Source organism: Ammospiza nelsoni, chromosome 32 (assembly GCF_027579445.1).
Source record: "Ammospiza nelsoni isolate bAmmNel1 chromosome 32, bAmmNel1.pri, whole genome shotgun sequence".
Classification (NCBI taxonomy): Eukaryota; Metazoa; Chordata; class Aves; order Passeriformes; family Passerellidae; genus Ammospiza; species Ammospiza nelsoni.
The window spans coordinates 1430177-1444148 of NC_080664.1; the positions used below are offsets into that span (position 1 = coordinate 1430177).

At 55.4% G+C, this 13972-nt stretch overlaps 1 protein-coding gene across 1 annotated transcript in view; it reads right to left on the bottom strand.

Moving 5' to 3' along the window:
- Positions 1-40: 40 nt before the first annotated feature.
- The window catches only part of BAZ2A (bromodomain adjacent to zinc finger domain 2A), a 29508-nt gene continuing 15576 nt past the window's right edge, over positions 41-13972 (bottom strand). The window contains exons 21-29 of the mRNA XM_059491282.1: positions 13219-13444; positions 12992-13147; positions 11081-11244; positions 8311-8597; positions 6791-6923; positions 6575-6721; positions 4672-4919; positions 2552-2695; positions 41-532 (exon numbers count right to left, since the gene is read on the bottom strand). Of these exons, the coding sequence (XP_059347265.1) occupies positions 364-532; positions 2552-2695; positions 4672-4919; positions 6575-6721; positions 6791-6923; positions 8311-8597; positions 11081-11244; positions 12992-13147; positions 13219-13444 (1674 nt within the window). The 3' untranslated portion in view covers positions 41-363. The remainder of the gene's footprint in view (positions 533-2551; positions 2696-4671; positions 4920-6574; positions 6722-6790; positions 6924-8310; positions 8598-11080; positions 11245-12991; positions 13148-13218; positions 13445-13972) is intronic.

Consider the following 13972-nt stretch of genomic DNA (forward strand, 5'->3'; position numbering starts at 1 on the left):
CTTAATCCGAAAATGAAATTTTGAAAGTAAAAGCAAGAAAAAAAAAAAAAAAAAAACACCTCTTTTTTTTTTTTTTTTTTTTTCTTTTTTTGGCTTACACAAATCTGTGACTTTTGTGGTGCTGGAGAAAAAAAAAAAAAAAATAAAAGGGGAATGGGGGAAATAGATAGGGCAGGATTTTGGGGAGGGGTCCAAGCAGCATGAAGGGGCCTCATCAGTGTGAGGGGTGGGTTTAGAAGCCCATTCACGCTGCTGGGAGGGGAAAAAAAACCCCCAAAATGTGGGATCAGCAGGCAGCGAGAGCAGCTCCAGTGGAGGCAGTTCGTGGTGGGGGGGGCTTGGGGAGACCCCCGGGTTCCCCCCTCAGGGGTTGGGAGGGTTTTTTCCCTGATAAAATTCCTCCCACCGGCTCTGGAAGAACCGGCGCATGGCGTGGCCCGCCCGGCCCACGGCGGAGTCGTCCTCGTTGAAGGTCTGGCAGTTGTCGAACACCAAGAGGGCGTCGGCGGCAAACTCGGCCGAGCTCGAGTACCTGAGGGGTGGCAAAGGGTGGGGGGGTGGGTGGGACACCCCAAGGGAGCCCCCAGACCCGTCAGCAGCGAAGGAACCCTGAGCCCGTGAGGGGAATTGATGCTCTGATGCTTGGGAGAGATCCCATCAACCTCATTCCCACTTCCAGGAGGGGATGGGATCCTCAGGAGAGATCCCCATAGCCCAGGAGAGACTCCCAAAACCCAGGAGAGACCCCAATCCTCAGGAGGGACCCCCCTGAGCAAAGGGACCCCATCCCCGTGAGGGAAATTTGGGAGGGGAACTGATCCCCCCCATCCCCAGGAGAAACCCAATCAAGTCCTAAGGAACCCCATTTCCATTTCCAGGAGGGTATGGGATCCCCAGCAAAGACCCCCAGAGCCAAGGAAAGACCCCCAAAATCCAGGAGAGACCCCAATAGCCCAGGAGAGACCCCCATCCTTGGGAGAGACCCCCCTGAGCAAAGGGACCCCAACCCCTTGAGGGAGGTTTGGGAGGGGAACTGATTCTTCCCCATCCCTGGGAGAGACCCCATCAACGCCATTCCCATTTCCAGAAGGGGAGGATGGGATCCTCAGGAGAGACCCCCAAAACCCAGGAGAGACCCTCAGCCCTGGGAGGGAGCCCCATCCTTGGGAGAGACCCCCCTGAGCACCAAAAGAACCCCGTCCTCGTGAGGGAAATTTGGGAGGGGAACTGATACCCACGTTCTCAGGAGAGACCCTCATCCCTGGGAGGCTCAGATCCCATAAAATCCTAAGGAATCCCATTCTTAGGAAGGGATGGGATCCCCAGGAAAGACCCCCAAAACTCAGGAGAGACCCCCATCCTTGGGAGAGACCCCCGTGAGCACCAAAGGAACCTCATCCCCATGAGGGGAACTGATCCCCCCATCCCCGAGAGAGACACAATCAAGTCCTAAGGGACCCCATTCCCATTCCCAGGAGGGGATGGGATCCTCAGGAGAGACCCCCAAAACCCAGGAGAGACCCTCATGCTTGGGAGAGACCCCTCGGCACCAAAGGAACCCCAACCCCATGAGGGAAATTTGGGAGGGAAACTGATTCCCCCCATGGCTGGGAGAGACCCCAACAGCCCTGGGAGGATCAGATCCCATCAAGTCCTAAGGAATCCCATTCCTAGGAAGGGATGGGATCCCCAGGAGAGATCCCCAGAGCCCTGGAGGGACTCCCATTCTCAACAGAAACCTCCAGCCCTGGATGGACCCCCAAACCCACAAGGGTCATCTCTTTGAAGGACATCCAACCCCTCTGAGGGACATCCAACCCCTGGGAGCCCTGGATGGACCCCCAAGCCTGGAGGAACCCCCAAACCCACAAGGGTCATCCCTTTGAGGGACACCACTGGGCTGGGAGGGACATCCAACCCCTTCAAGGGAAATCCAACTGCTGGGAGGGACCCCCAAATCCACAAAGGTTATCACTCTGAGGGACATCCAACCCCTTTGAGGAGCCCCCAATTCCACAAGAGTCACCCCTTTGAGGGACATCCAACCCCTGGGAGCTCTGGATGGACCCCCAAGTCACAAGAGTCATCCCTTTGAGGGACACCACTGGCCTGGGAAGAACATCCAACCCTGGGGACAGACCCTGCCAGCCCCAGGAGAAGCCCCCAGCCCCAGAAGGACCTCCCAACCCCCGAGAAGCCCTCAGCCCACTCAGAAGCCCCCGTCCCAGCTCACCCTCCCCACAGCAGCCAGGCATGCATGGTACCAAAGTCCATGGGTTTCTTGAGGAACCACCTGGGTCCTCCAGCACCAGGAGGAGCCCCCAGCCCCATCAGAACCCCCCAGCTCCCCAGGGAGCCCCCGTCCCAGCTCACCCTCCCCGCAGCAGCCGGGCGCGCGTGGTGCTCAAGTCCATGGGCCTCTTGACGATCCACGTGGGTCCTCCAGCCCCAGGAGAACCCCCCAGCCCCAGGAGGAGCCCCCAGCCCCAGGAGGAGCCCCCAGCCCCCCGAGGACCCCCCAGCCCCCCCAGAAGCCCCCGTCCCAGCTCACCCTCCCCGCAGCAGCCGGGCGCGCATGGTGCTGAAGTCCATGGGCCTCTTGATGATCCTGCGGTAGCCGGGCACCAGGCGGGGGTTGACGGGCTCCAGGAAGGGCCAGGCGTCCTCGTGAGACTCCATCTCCATCAGGATGATCCTGGCAAAGGGCGGGGACACGGCACAGACTGATTTTAGCAAAAATCCTTCCCTCAGGGTGGGATTGTTCTTCGCTCAGGGTCACCAATTGGGGGTGGCGGTCGCAGAGGTGCCAGGGTGAGGGAAGAGATGAGAGTCTGACTCCATGTTCCAGAAGGCTGAATTATTATTTTATTATATTAAAATTATATATTCTATTATATATATATTGAATATATAATTTTATTCAATATACATATATATATAATATATATTGAATATACAATATATATATTGTATTATCCTATTATATATATATTGAAATTTATTATGATGTATATGATATTAAAAAAAAATGAGATATTAAAACCATACTAAAAGAACAGAAGAGACGAGAAAGAAGAAACGAGAATCTTGACTCCATGTTTCAGAAGGCTGATATATTATTTTATGATATATATGGTATTAAAATGCATTATTTTATATATATTAAAAGAAAATGAGATATTAAAACTATACTGAAACATGGAGTCAAGATTCTTGTCTCTTCTTTCTCGTCTCTTCTATTCTTTTATATAGTATAGATTTAATATAGTATAGATTAAATATATATACTTTTGTATACTTTTATATAGTATAGATTTAATATATAATTTTCCTTTAATATCAGATATATATTATACAAAATAATAAATTTTAATATATAATAAAATAATAAAACTTAACATCATATAATGAAATATTAATTTTTACTATAATACATAATAAAATAATAAATTTTAATATAATAAAATAATAAATAAAGTAATAAATTTTAATATAATAAAATGATCAATTTTACTGTAATATTTTTATCACAAAATAATAAATTAGCGTTTCTGAAACATGGGAGTCAAGACCCTCATCCCTTCCCTCGCCCTGCGTGCCAGGGGGTCCCTGACCCCACCACAGCCCCCTCCCCATTTCCCCCGGCCCCACTCACTCGCAGAAGGTCCCAGGGAGGACATTGGGGAGTCCCTGACCCCAGCGCAGCCCCCTCCCCACATTTCCCAGCCCCACTCACTCGCAGGGGGTCCCTGACCCGGCGCAGCCCCCTCCCCACTCACTCGCAGAAGGTCCCTGACCCCACCGTAGCCCCCTCCCCACTCTCTCACAGAGGGTCCCTGACCCAGTGCAGCCCCCTCCCCACATTTCCCCAGCCCCACTCACTCGCAGGGGGTCCCTGACCCCGCGCAGCCCCCTCCCCACATTTCCCCTTCCCATTCACTCACAGGGGGTCCCTGACTCAGCGCAGCCCCCTCCCCACATTTCCCCTTCCCACTCACTCGCAGGGGGTCCCTGACCCAGCGCAGCCCCCTCCCCACATTTCCCCAGCCCCACTCACTCGCAGGGGGTCCCTGACCCAGCGCAGCCCCCTCCCCACATTTCCCCAGCCCCACTCACTCACAGAAGGTCCCTGACCCCGCGCAGCCCCCTCCCCACATTTCCCCTTCCCACTCACTCGCAGGGGGTCCCTGACCCAGCGTAGCCCCCTCCCCACATTTCCCAGCCCCACTCACTCGCAGGGGGTCCCTGACCCAGCGTAGCCCCCTCCCCACATTTCCCAGCCCCACTCACTCGCAGGGGGTCCCTGACCCCACCGTAGCCCCCTCCCCACTCTCTCACAGAGGGTCCCTGACCCAGTGCAGCCCCCTCCCCACATTTCCCCAGCCCCACTCACTCGCAGGGGGGTCCCTGACCCGGCGCAGCCCCCTCCCCACATTTCCCCTCCCCACTCACTCGCAGGGGGTCCCTGACCCCGCGCAGCCCCCTCCCCACATTTCCCCTCCCCACTCACTCACAGGGGGTCCCTGACTCAGCGCAGCCCCCTCCCCACATTTCCCCAGCCCCACTCACTCGCAGGGGGTCCCTGACCCCGCGCAGCCCCCTCCCCACATTTCCCCAGCCCCACTCACTCGCAGGGGGTCCCTGACCCAGCGCAGCCCCCTCCCCACTCACTCGCAGTAGGTCAGGTCTCCGGGCTGCCCCCGCAGGGCCCCGCTCCTCCTGCGGGCCGGGCTCGGCGCCTCCCCGGGCTGGCACCGGGGGGACACCGGGGGCAGCCCCCGCCGGTGCCTCGGGGCCGGGCGGCGCCGCCGCGGGCTCGGCTCCTCCTCCTCCTCCTCGCCGGGGCTGCCCCCGAGTCCCCGGCCCCGTTTCCGTTTCTTGCCTCGCCGGGGGGAGATGGGGTCCCGGTACTGCCCGGCCTGCGGGGGGAAAGGGGTCACCCTCTGTCCCCTGTGCTCGTTTCCACTGCCTGAGACCCGAGGGGACCCTCAGGGTACCTCAGAGGTCATTGGGGTCTCCTGGGGATGAGAGGTTCTCCTGGAGGTCAGGACAGCAATGGGAGGGCCACCAGGGTCTCCTCTATGGGTGGGGGTCTCTCAGACACCATCAGGGTCTTCTTTAGGGGTGGGGGTCTCCCAGACACCATCAGGGTCCCTCAGACACCAGTGGGGTCTTTCCTAGGGGTGAGGGTCCCTCCTAGGGGTGAGGGTCTCTCAGACAACACCAGGGTCTCCGCTAGGGGTAGGGGTCTCTCCTAGGGGTGAGGGTCTCTCAGACATCATCAGGGTGTCTCCTAGGGGTGAGGGTCTCTCAGACAACACCAGGGTCTCCGCTAGGGGTGAGGGTCTCTCAGACATCATCAGGGTATCTCCTAGGGGTGAGGGTCTCTCAGACACCACCAGGATATCTCAGACACCATTAGGGTCTGCTCTAGGGGTGGGGGTCTCTCAGATACCATCAGGGTCTCCCAAACACCATCAGGGTCTCCCCTAGGGGTGAGGGTCTCTCCTAGGGGTGGAGGTCTCTCCTAGGTTTGAGGTTCTCTCAGATACCATCAGGGTCTCCTCTAGGGGTGGGGGTCTCTCAGATACCACCAGGGTCTCTCCTGGGGACCAAATCCTCAGAGGGGTGCGAGTCCCTTTGGGGTCACCAGTGCTGGGATGGGGACCCCTCCTGCTGACATGGGGGTCTCTCCCAGAGATATGAGGGTCCCTCCTGGAGATAAGAGTCTTTTCTGGGAAAGGGGACCCTCAGAGACCATTGGGGGTCTCTCCCAAGAATGGGGGATGGGGGTCCCATGGGGGTCTCTCTTTAGAACCAGAGTTTCTCCCATCACCAGAACGTCTCGAGGGCTCCCCCCAAGAGAGGGGGGCCCAGCAGGGCCTGGGACCCCTCCTGCTGATATGGGGGTCTCTCCTAGAGATATGAGGGACCCCCAGGAGCATGTGGGTCCCTCAGAGATCACTGGGGTCTCTCCCAAGAATGGGGGTCTGGGGATGGGGGTCCCATGGGGGCCATCAGAATCCCTCTTGAGAACCAGAGTTTGTCCCATCACCAGAACCTCTCATGGGGACGCGGGGCCCAGCAGGGCCTGGGATTCCTCCAGCTGATATGGGGGTCTCTCCCAGAGATATGAGGGTCCCAATAGGGTCTTTTCTAGGAAGGGGACTCCCAGGAACATGTGGGTCCCTCAGAGACCATTGGGGTCTCTCCCAAGAGTTGGGATCTCCCCCGGGGATGGGGCTCCCATGCGGGATCCCTCTTGAGAACCAGACTCTCCCCTCACCAGAACCTCTCCTGAGGACGGGGGGCCCAGCAGGGCTTGGGATCCCTCCTGCTGATATGGGGGTCCCTCCCAGAGATATGAGGGTCCCACTGGGGTCTTTTCTAGGAAAGGGGACCCCCAGAGACCATCAGGGTCTCCCCCAAGAATGGGGCTCTCATGGGGGATCCCTCTGGAGAACCAGACTTTGTCCCCTCACCAGAACCTCCCCTGGGGACGGGGGGCCCAGCAGGGTCTGGAATCCCTCCTGGCCCACCCCAGTGGGGTTTGAGGGCTGCCCCCCTGACCTACCCTGGCCACGCAGACGGAGCAGAACCAGTCTCCCTCGGGCACCTCTGTCATGCGGGGCCGGTGGCAGTAGAGGTGGCAGCCGCGGTCGCAGCCGTCGCACAGCAGCAGGTGCTCGTCGTCATCCCCTCTCCGGCAAACCAGGCAGGTCTGGGGGGACACGGGGGGCTCAGAGCTGCTTTGGACCCCCCCTTTGCCCCTCCCAGAGCGGGGTCTCACCACTCTGTTGACGGATTTCTCCCAGGCGATGGATTTCTCCAGCTGGAGGAGGCACAGGGACACCTGGGCGGCGCTGCGGCAGCGCTCCAGCGTCTGCCGCCACGTCCGCACCCGCGGCGTGATCTCGTACGAGCTGCGGGGACAGAGGGGGCTCAGCCCGGCCACGGGGGTCCTGCCCAGGGCCAGGGCATGGGGAACCCCCCCACAGCCCAACATGGGGGTCCTGTCCTGGGCTAGGGCATGGGGAACCCCCCCACAGCCCAACATGGGGGTCCTGTCCTGGGCTAGGGCATGGGGAACCCCCCCACAGCCCAACATGGGGGTCCTGTCCTGGGCTAGGGCATGGGGAACGCCCCACAGCCCAAAAGGGATCCCAGAAAAGATCCCAGAAGGATCAGCTGCTCAGCCCCGAGCAGGACTACGATGACCCCCCCATGAGATCTCTGTCCCCAGGGGAGATCCCCATCCCTCAGAGATCCCATCCCTCAGAGAAGACCCCATCCCTCAGAGAGATCCCATCCCTCAGAGACCCCATCCCCAGGAAGAGACCCCATCCCTCTGAGAGACCCCCATCCCTCTGAGATCCCATCCTTCAGAGAGACTCCATCCCTAGGAGACTCCATCCCTCAGAGAGATCCCATCCCTCAGAGACCCCATCCCTCTGAGACACCCCATCCCTCTGAGAGACCCCCATCCCTCAGAGAGATCCCATCCCTCAGAGATCCCATCTTTCAAAGACCCCCTCCCTCAGAAAGATCCCTTCCTTCAGAGACCCCATCCTTCAGAGACCCCATCCCCAGGGGAGACCCCATCCCCAAGAAGGAATCCCATCCTTGGGAGACCCCCACCCCCAGGACAAACCCTGCTGACCCTCACATTCCCAAGGGGGCTGGAAATGACCCCTTCTCAGCAACTCCCAGGGAATGACCCCTCCTCAGAAATGAGCCCTTCTCAGCAATTCCCATAAAATGACCCTTTCTCAGCAATTCCCAGGGAATGATCCTTTCTCAGGACTTCCAAGGGAAATGACCCCATTGGGAATTCATCAGCAATTCCCATTGAATGACCCCTCCTCAGCAATTCCCAGGCAATAACCCCTTCTCAGGAATTCCCAAGGAATGACCCTTTCTCATGAACTCTCATAGAACGACCCCTTCTTGGGAATGACCCCTCAGCAATTCCCAGGGAATGACCCTTTCTCAGCGCTGACCCTTTCTCAGCAATTCCCAGGGAATGACCCCTCCTCACCAATTCCCAGGGAATGACTCTTTCTCAGGAACTCCCATAGAATGACCCCTGCTTGGGAATGACCCCTCCTCAGCAATTCCCAGGGAGTGACCCCTTCAGGAATGACCACTTCAGGAATGACCCCTCCTCAGCAATTCCCAGGGAGTGACCCCTCCTCAGGAACTCCCAGGACTCCCAGGGAATGACCCCTCCTCAGCACTTCCCATACATAGAATGACCCCTCCTCAGCAATTCCCATGCAACAACCCCTTTCCCAAGCCCTTCCCACTCACATCTCGGTGGAGCCCGCTCCCAGCTCCTCGGGGTTGCTCAGCACGGCTTTCTCCAGCACCACCTCGTGCTGCGGCCACAGCGGCTCCTTGAGGTAGCGGCGCTCCAGGTTGTGCTCCAGCGCCGCCAGGCGCAGCACGGCCAGGTCCAGCGGGTTGGTGAGCTCCCGGCGCACGGGCGGCGCCTCCCGCCGGCTGCTGCGCACCGTGATGTCCTCCAGGGGCTCCACCTTGTGCTCGCAGTACCGCAGGTCGGCCCTGCTCGAGTCCGGGCTCGGACACGTCCAGCCCTGTGGAGGGGAGAGAGGTCAGTGGTGGGCACTTGGTGGGCAGCGAGTGTTGGCGGGTGGGATGGGGATGAGAGATGTCTGAAGCTAGGTGGTGGAATTTGGGGTTTATTGGAAAGGGAGCTGCTGGGAGCTGCCAGGCACAGCTCGGAGCAGGACTGAGAGAAGAGAGGGGTAAAGAGGATGAGAGAATGAGGTTTCCATTATAAATCTTGTTCTGGCCGTGGAATTTGGGGTTTATTGCAAAGGGCCAAGTGCAGGGACCCTGATGGGAGCTGCCAGACACACCTCAGAGCAGGACTGAGAGGAGAGAGGGGTAAAGAGAGAGGTAAAGAGAGAGGTAAAGAGGATGAGAGAGTGAAGTTCCTGTTACGATGCAATAAATCTTCTTCTGGTTGTGGAACTTGGGGTTTATTGCAAAGGGCCAAGTGTAGGAACCTGCTGGGAGCTGCCAGGCACAGCTCAGAGCAAGCCCAAGAGAAGAGAGAGGTAAAGAGAGAGGTAAAGAGGATGAGAGAGTGAAGTTCCTGTTACAATACAATAAATCTTCTTCTGGTTGTGGAATTTGGGGTTTATTGCAAAGGGCCAAGTGCAGGGACCTGCCTGGAGCTGCCAGGCAGAGCTCAGAGCAGGACTGAGAGAACAGAGGGGTGGAGAGGATGAGATAGAGAGAGAGGATGAGAGGGTAAGAGAGGGTAAAAGAGAGGATATGAGAGTGAGGTTCCTGTTACAATGCAATAATAATAATAATACAATAAATAATAATACAATAAATCTTCTTCTGGTTGCAGAACTTGGGGTTTACTGCAAAGGGCCAAGTGCAGGGAGCTGCTGGGAGCTGCCAGGCACAGCTCAGAGCAGGACTGAGAGAAGAGAGGGGTAAAGACAGAGGTAAAGAGGATGAGAGAGCAAAGTTCCCATTATAAATCTTCTCGTTGTGGAATTTGGGGTTTATTGCAAAGGGACCTGCTGGGAGCTGCCAGGCACAACTGAGAGCAGGACTGAGAGGAGAGAGGGGGAGAGAGGATGAGAAAAGAGAGGATGAGAGGGTAAAAGAGGATAAGAGAGTGAGATCCTCGTTACAATACAATAAATCTTCTTCTGGTTGTGGAATTTGGGGTTTATTGCAAAGGGAAAAGTGCAGGGAGCTCCTGGGAGCTGCCAGGCAGAGCTCAGAGCAGGACTGAGAGAAGAGAGGGGTGGAGAGGATGAGATAGAGAGAGAGGATGAGAGGGTAAGAGAGGGTAAAAGAGAGGATATGAGAGTGACATTCCTGTTACAATACAATAATAATAATAATACAATAAATCATCTTCTGGTTGCAGAACTTGGGGTTTACTGCAAAGGGCCAAGTGCAGGGAGCTGCTGGGAGCTGCCAGGCACAGCTCAGAGCAGGCCCAAAGAGGGAGAGAGAGGTAAAGAGAGACAAGGCAAGAGTGTGGTAAAGAGATGAGAGAGTGAGGAAGAGTAAAGAGGGTAAAGAGAGAGTAAAAGAGGATGAGGTTCCTGCAATACAATAAACCTTCTTCTGCGTTGAATATTCTGATATATATAATATACTCACTAACCAATCTAGTCCAAGATACAAATCCTATAGCATTTCCATACAGCCTATAAGAATCACTACATTACCACACTGGATTACATTTTAAACCCTAAAAACTCTTCTTTGGAGTAGTTTTAAACCCTAAAATTTCCTCTTTGGACCCCTTTTGCCAAGCTGTAGGGTCTGCTCTGCCCCTTGGAGCTGTCTGCAAGCAGAGGGTGTTGTTCTATCAAAAGGGGATCACCTTCAGCTGGCCACACCATTGTTTTCCAGTTGTTCAGTAACTAAAGGATCTCAAAGCTTGCTTTCATTTCAATCTCACTTATAATTTCCATGATCTCAAAAATCTTTTGCCAGACAATCATATTTACAAGGCTTTCCTGTTTCATCTCCCCCAACATCCTCACCCTGTCTGTCTGTGTGTCTGTGTGTCTGTCCATCTGTGATCCCCCCCTGGCTCACCTAAACGTGCTTTCATTTCAATCTTACTTATAGTTTCTATATTCTCAAAATCTTTTGCCAGACAATCATATTTACAATATGAATTTTATAATAGTAGTAATAATAGTAATAATGACAGTAATAATGATAGTAATAACGATAGTAATGATTATGATAATAATCTATATTACAATTATATTAAATGTTATGTCAAATATTATATATCACAGTATATTATTATATTTATAATATGAATTAATAATATCAACAATATCAATAATAATAAACGTATAATAATATATTAATATTATTATACTAATAATATAGTATTATAACATATTGTTGTTATATTATTATATTTATAAATATATTATTAATTATTATTTATTAGGACTATATGTATATGTATATGTATATGTATATGTATATTTATAATATGAAATTCCTGTTTCATCCTCCCCACCAAGCAGGAATTGGGGTGGCCCTGGCTGGCACCCACCCGGATCTGCAGGTCGGCCATGAGGACGCGCTGCTCCAGCTCCTCCACCCATTGCAGCACGCCCAGGTCGGTCTCGTAGGCTCTGTCCAGCACTGACCACTGAGCCAGGGCCTCCCGGGACACCGCCGTGCTGGCCGGGTCCGGGTGAGGGTGGAAGATGGGGTCTGGAGAGGAGAAAATGAAAATGGGTCATGATGGGGTCTGGAGAGGAGAAAATGGGGTCAGGGATGGGGGAAAGGCAGGAGAGCCCTGTCCCAGGACACGCGGGAAAGATGGGGTCTGGAGAGGAGAAAATGGGTCAGGGTCATGATGGGGTCTGGAGAGGAGAAAATGGGGTCAGGGATGGGGAAAAGGCAGGAGAGCCCTGTCCCAGGACACACGGGAAAGATGGGGTCTGGAGAGGAGAAAACGGGTCAGGGTCATGATGGGGTCAGGAGAAAAGGGGGTCAGGAAGGGGGGACAGGAAGGAGAGCCACATCCTGGGAGACAATGGGGTCTGGAGAGGAGAAAATGGAGTCAGGGATGGGGGACAGGCAGGAGAGCCCTGTCCCAGGACACGCGGGAAAGATGGGGTCTGCAGAGGAGAAAATGGATGAGGGTCATGATGGGGTCGAGAGGAGAAAATGGGGTCAGGGAGGAGAGACACATCCTGGGACAGAGGGGAAAGATGGGGTCTGGAGAGGAGAAAATGGGGTTAGGGATGGGGAAAAGGCAGGAGAGCCCCATTCGAGGACATGATGGGGTCTGGAGAGTAGAAAATGGATGAGGGTCATGATGGGGTCTGGAGAGGAGAAAACGGGGTTAGGGATGGGGGTCAGGCAGCAGAGCCCCGACCCAGACCATGACGGGGTCTGGAGAGGAGAAAATGGGGTCAGAAACAGGGGACAGGCAGCAGAGCCCCATCCTGGGACAGAGGGGGAAGATGGGGTCTGGAGAGGAGAAAATGGGGTCAGGGATGGGGGAAAGGCAGCAGAGCCCCATCCCTGGACACAGGAGGAAGATGGGGTCTGGAGAGGAGAAAAGGGGGTCAGGGAGGAGAGCCACAACCTGGGACAGAGGGGAAAGATGGGGTCTGGAGAGGAGAAAATGGGGTTAGGGTCATGATGGGGTCTAGAGAGGAGAAAAGGGGGTAAGGGAGAGGAGAAAGGCAGCAAAGCCACATCTTGAGAGACAATGGGGTCTGGAGCGGAGAAAATGGGGTCAGGGAGGAGAGACACAACCTGGGACAGAGGGGAAAGTGGGGGTCTGGAGAGGAGAAAAGTGGGGTCAGGAATGGGGGACAGGCAGCAAAGCCCCATCCCAGAACACTGCAGGAAAATGGGGTTTGGAGGGTGGAAAAGGGGGGTCAGGGCAGGGAGACAGGCAGCAGAACCCCATTTGGGGACATGATGGGGTCTGGAGAGCAGAAAATGGGGTCAGGGATGGGGGAAAAGCAGGAGAGCCACATCTTGAGACACAATGGGGTCTGGAGAGAAGAAAATGCGGGGTCAAGGAAGGAGAGCCACAACCTGGGACATGATGGGGTCTGGAGAGGAGAAAATGGTCAGGGAGCAGAGCCACAACCTGGGACACAGGGGAAAGATGGGGTCTGGAGAGGACAAAATGGGTGAGGGTCATGATGGGGTCTGGAGAGGAGAAAAGGGGGTCAGAAACGGGGGACAGGCAGCAGAGCCAAATCCCAAAACACAAAGGAAAGGTGGGTTCTGGAGAGGAGAAAATGGGTCAGGGAGGAGAGACACATCCCTGGACATGACAGTGATGGAGGGAGGGAACAGGGAGCAGCCACCTGCCTTAGGGATTTGGGCAGAAAATGAAATCTGGGGGCTCACAGAGGGGCTCACAGGAGGACAGACAAGAGCCCCCCACCCAGCTGGGGGTCTGGGGGCAGGGGCTGGGCTCTGGGGCACTCACCAGTGGTGCTCCTGAGGCAAACCTCACGCAGGAACTCCTTGTGCTTGGTCAGGTGCTTGTGCAGGGCTTTCTCCCTGATGCCACGTGGGTGCAGCGCCCGTGCCACGGCCTCCAGCTCCTCGGGGTCCCTCAGCCACCACCAGCCACTCTGCATCTCTGCAAGGGCAGTGCCACACTCAGCACCGTGCCAGGGGCACCGGGGGGGTCCCAGGGGTCCCGGCTCTCACCGCTGGGCACCGGCTGCTCCGTCAGCTGCGTCAGGTATTTCTGCTCCATCTGCTTGAAGAATTTGGTGGGGGGTCTCCCTCGGCGTTTGGGCTGTCCTGGCACATCCTGGAGCTTCTCCAGGCTGGCCTGGCTGCGGGGGCAGGCACCGTGGGCCCTGGGGCCGGCGTGCACTGGTGTGGAGGCGAGCAGTGGGGCTCTGGGGTCGTCTGAGGGTAGGCCGTTCAGCTGGAGGGATGGGGAGAAATGTCAGAGAAAACACACAGAAAATTATAAAATATTCTGCTTTGGAGGGAGAACCACAAAGATTTTAACAGCTGGACACTCAATACTCGAACCCCCCCAGTCCTGCAACCCCTCAATCCCACAAGCCCCCTAATCCTACAAACCTCAATTCTTCAACCTCTCAATCTCACAGACCCCAGATCCTACAAACCCCAATTTTTCAGCCCCTCAACCCTGTAGCCCCTCAATCTCACAGCCCCCTAATCCTACAAACCCCAATTTTTCAACCCCTCAATCCCACACCCCGCTAATCCTACAAACCCAATTTTTCAGCTCCTGAACCCTGCAGCCCCTCAATCCCACAGCCTCCTAATCCTACAAACCCCAATTTTTTAGCCCCACAACCCTGCAGCCCCTCAATCCCACAGCCCCCAGTCCTGCAGTCCCTCAATCCCACAGCCCCCTGATCCTACAAACCCCAATTCTTCAACCCCTCAATCCCACAGCCTCCTAATGCTACAAACCCCAATT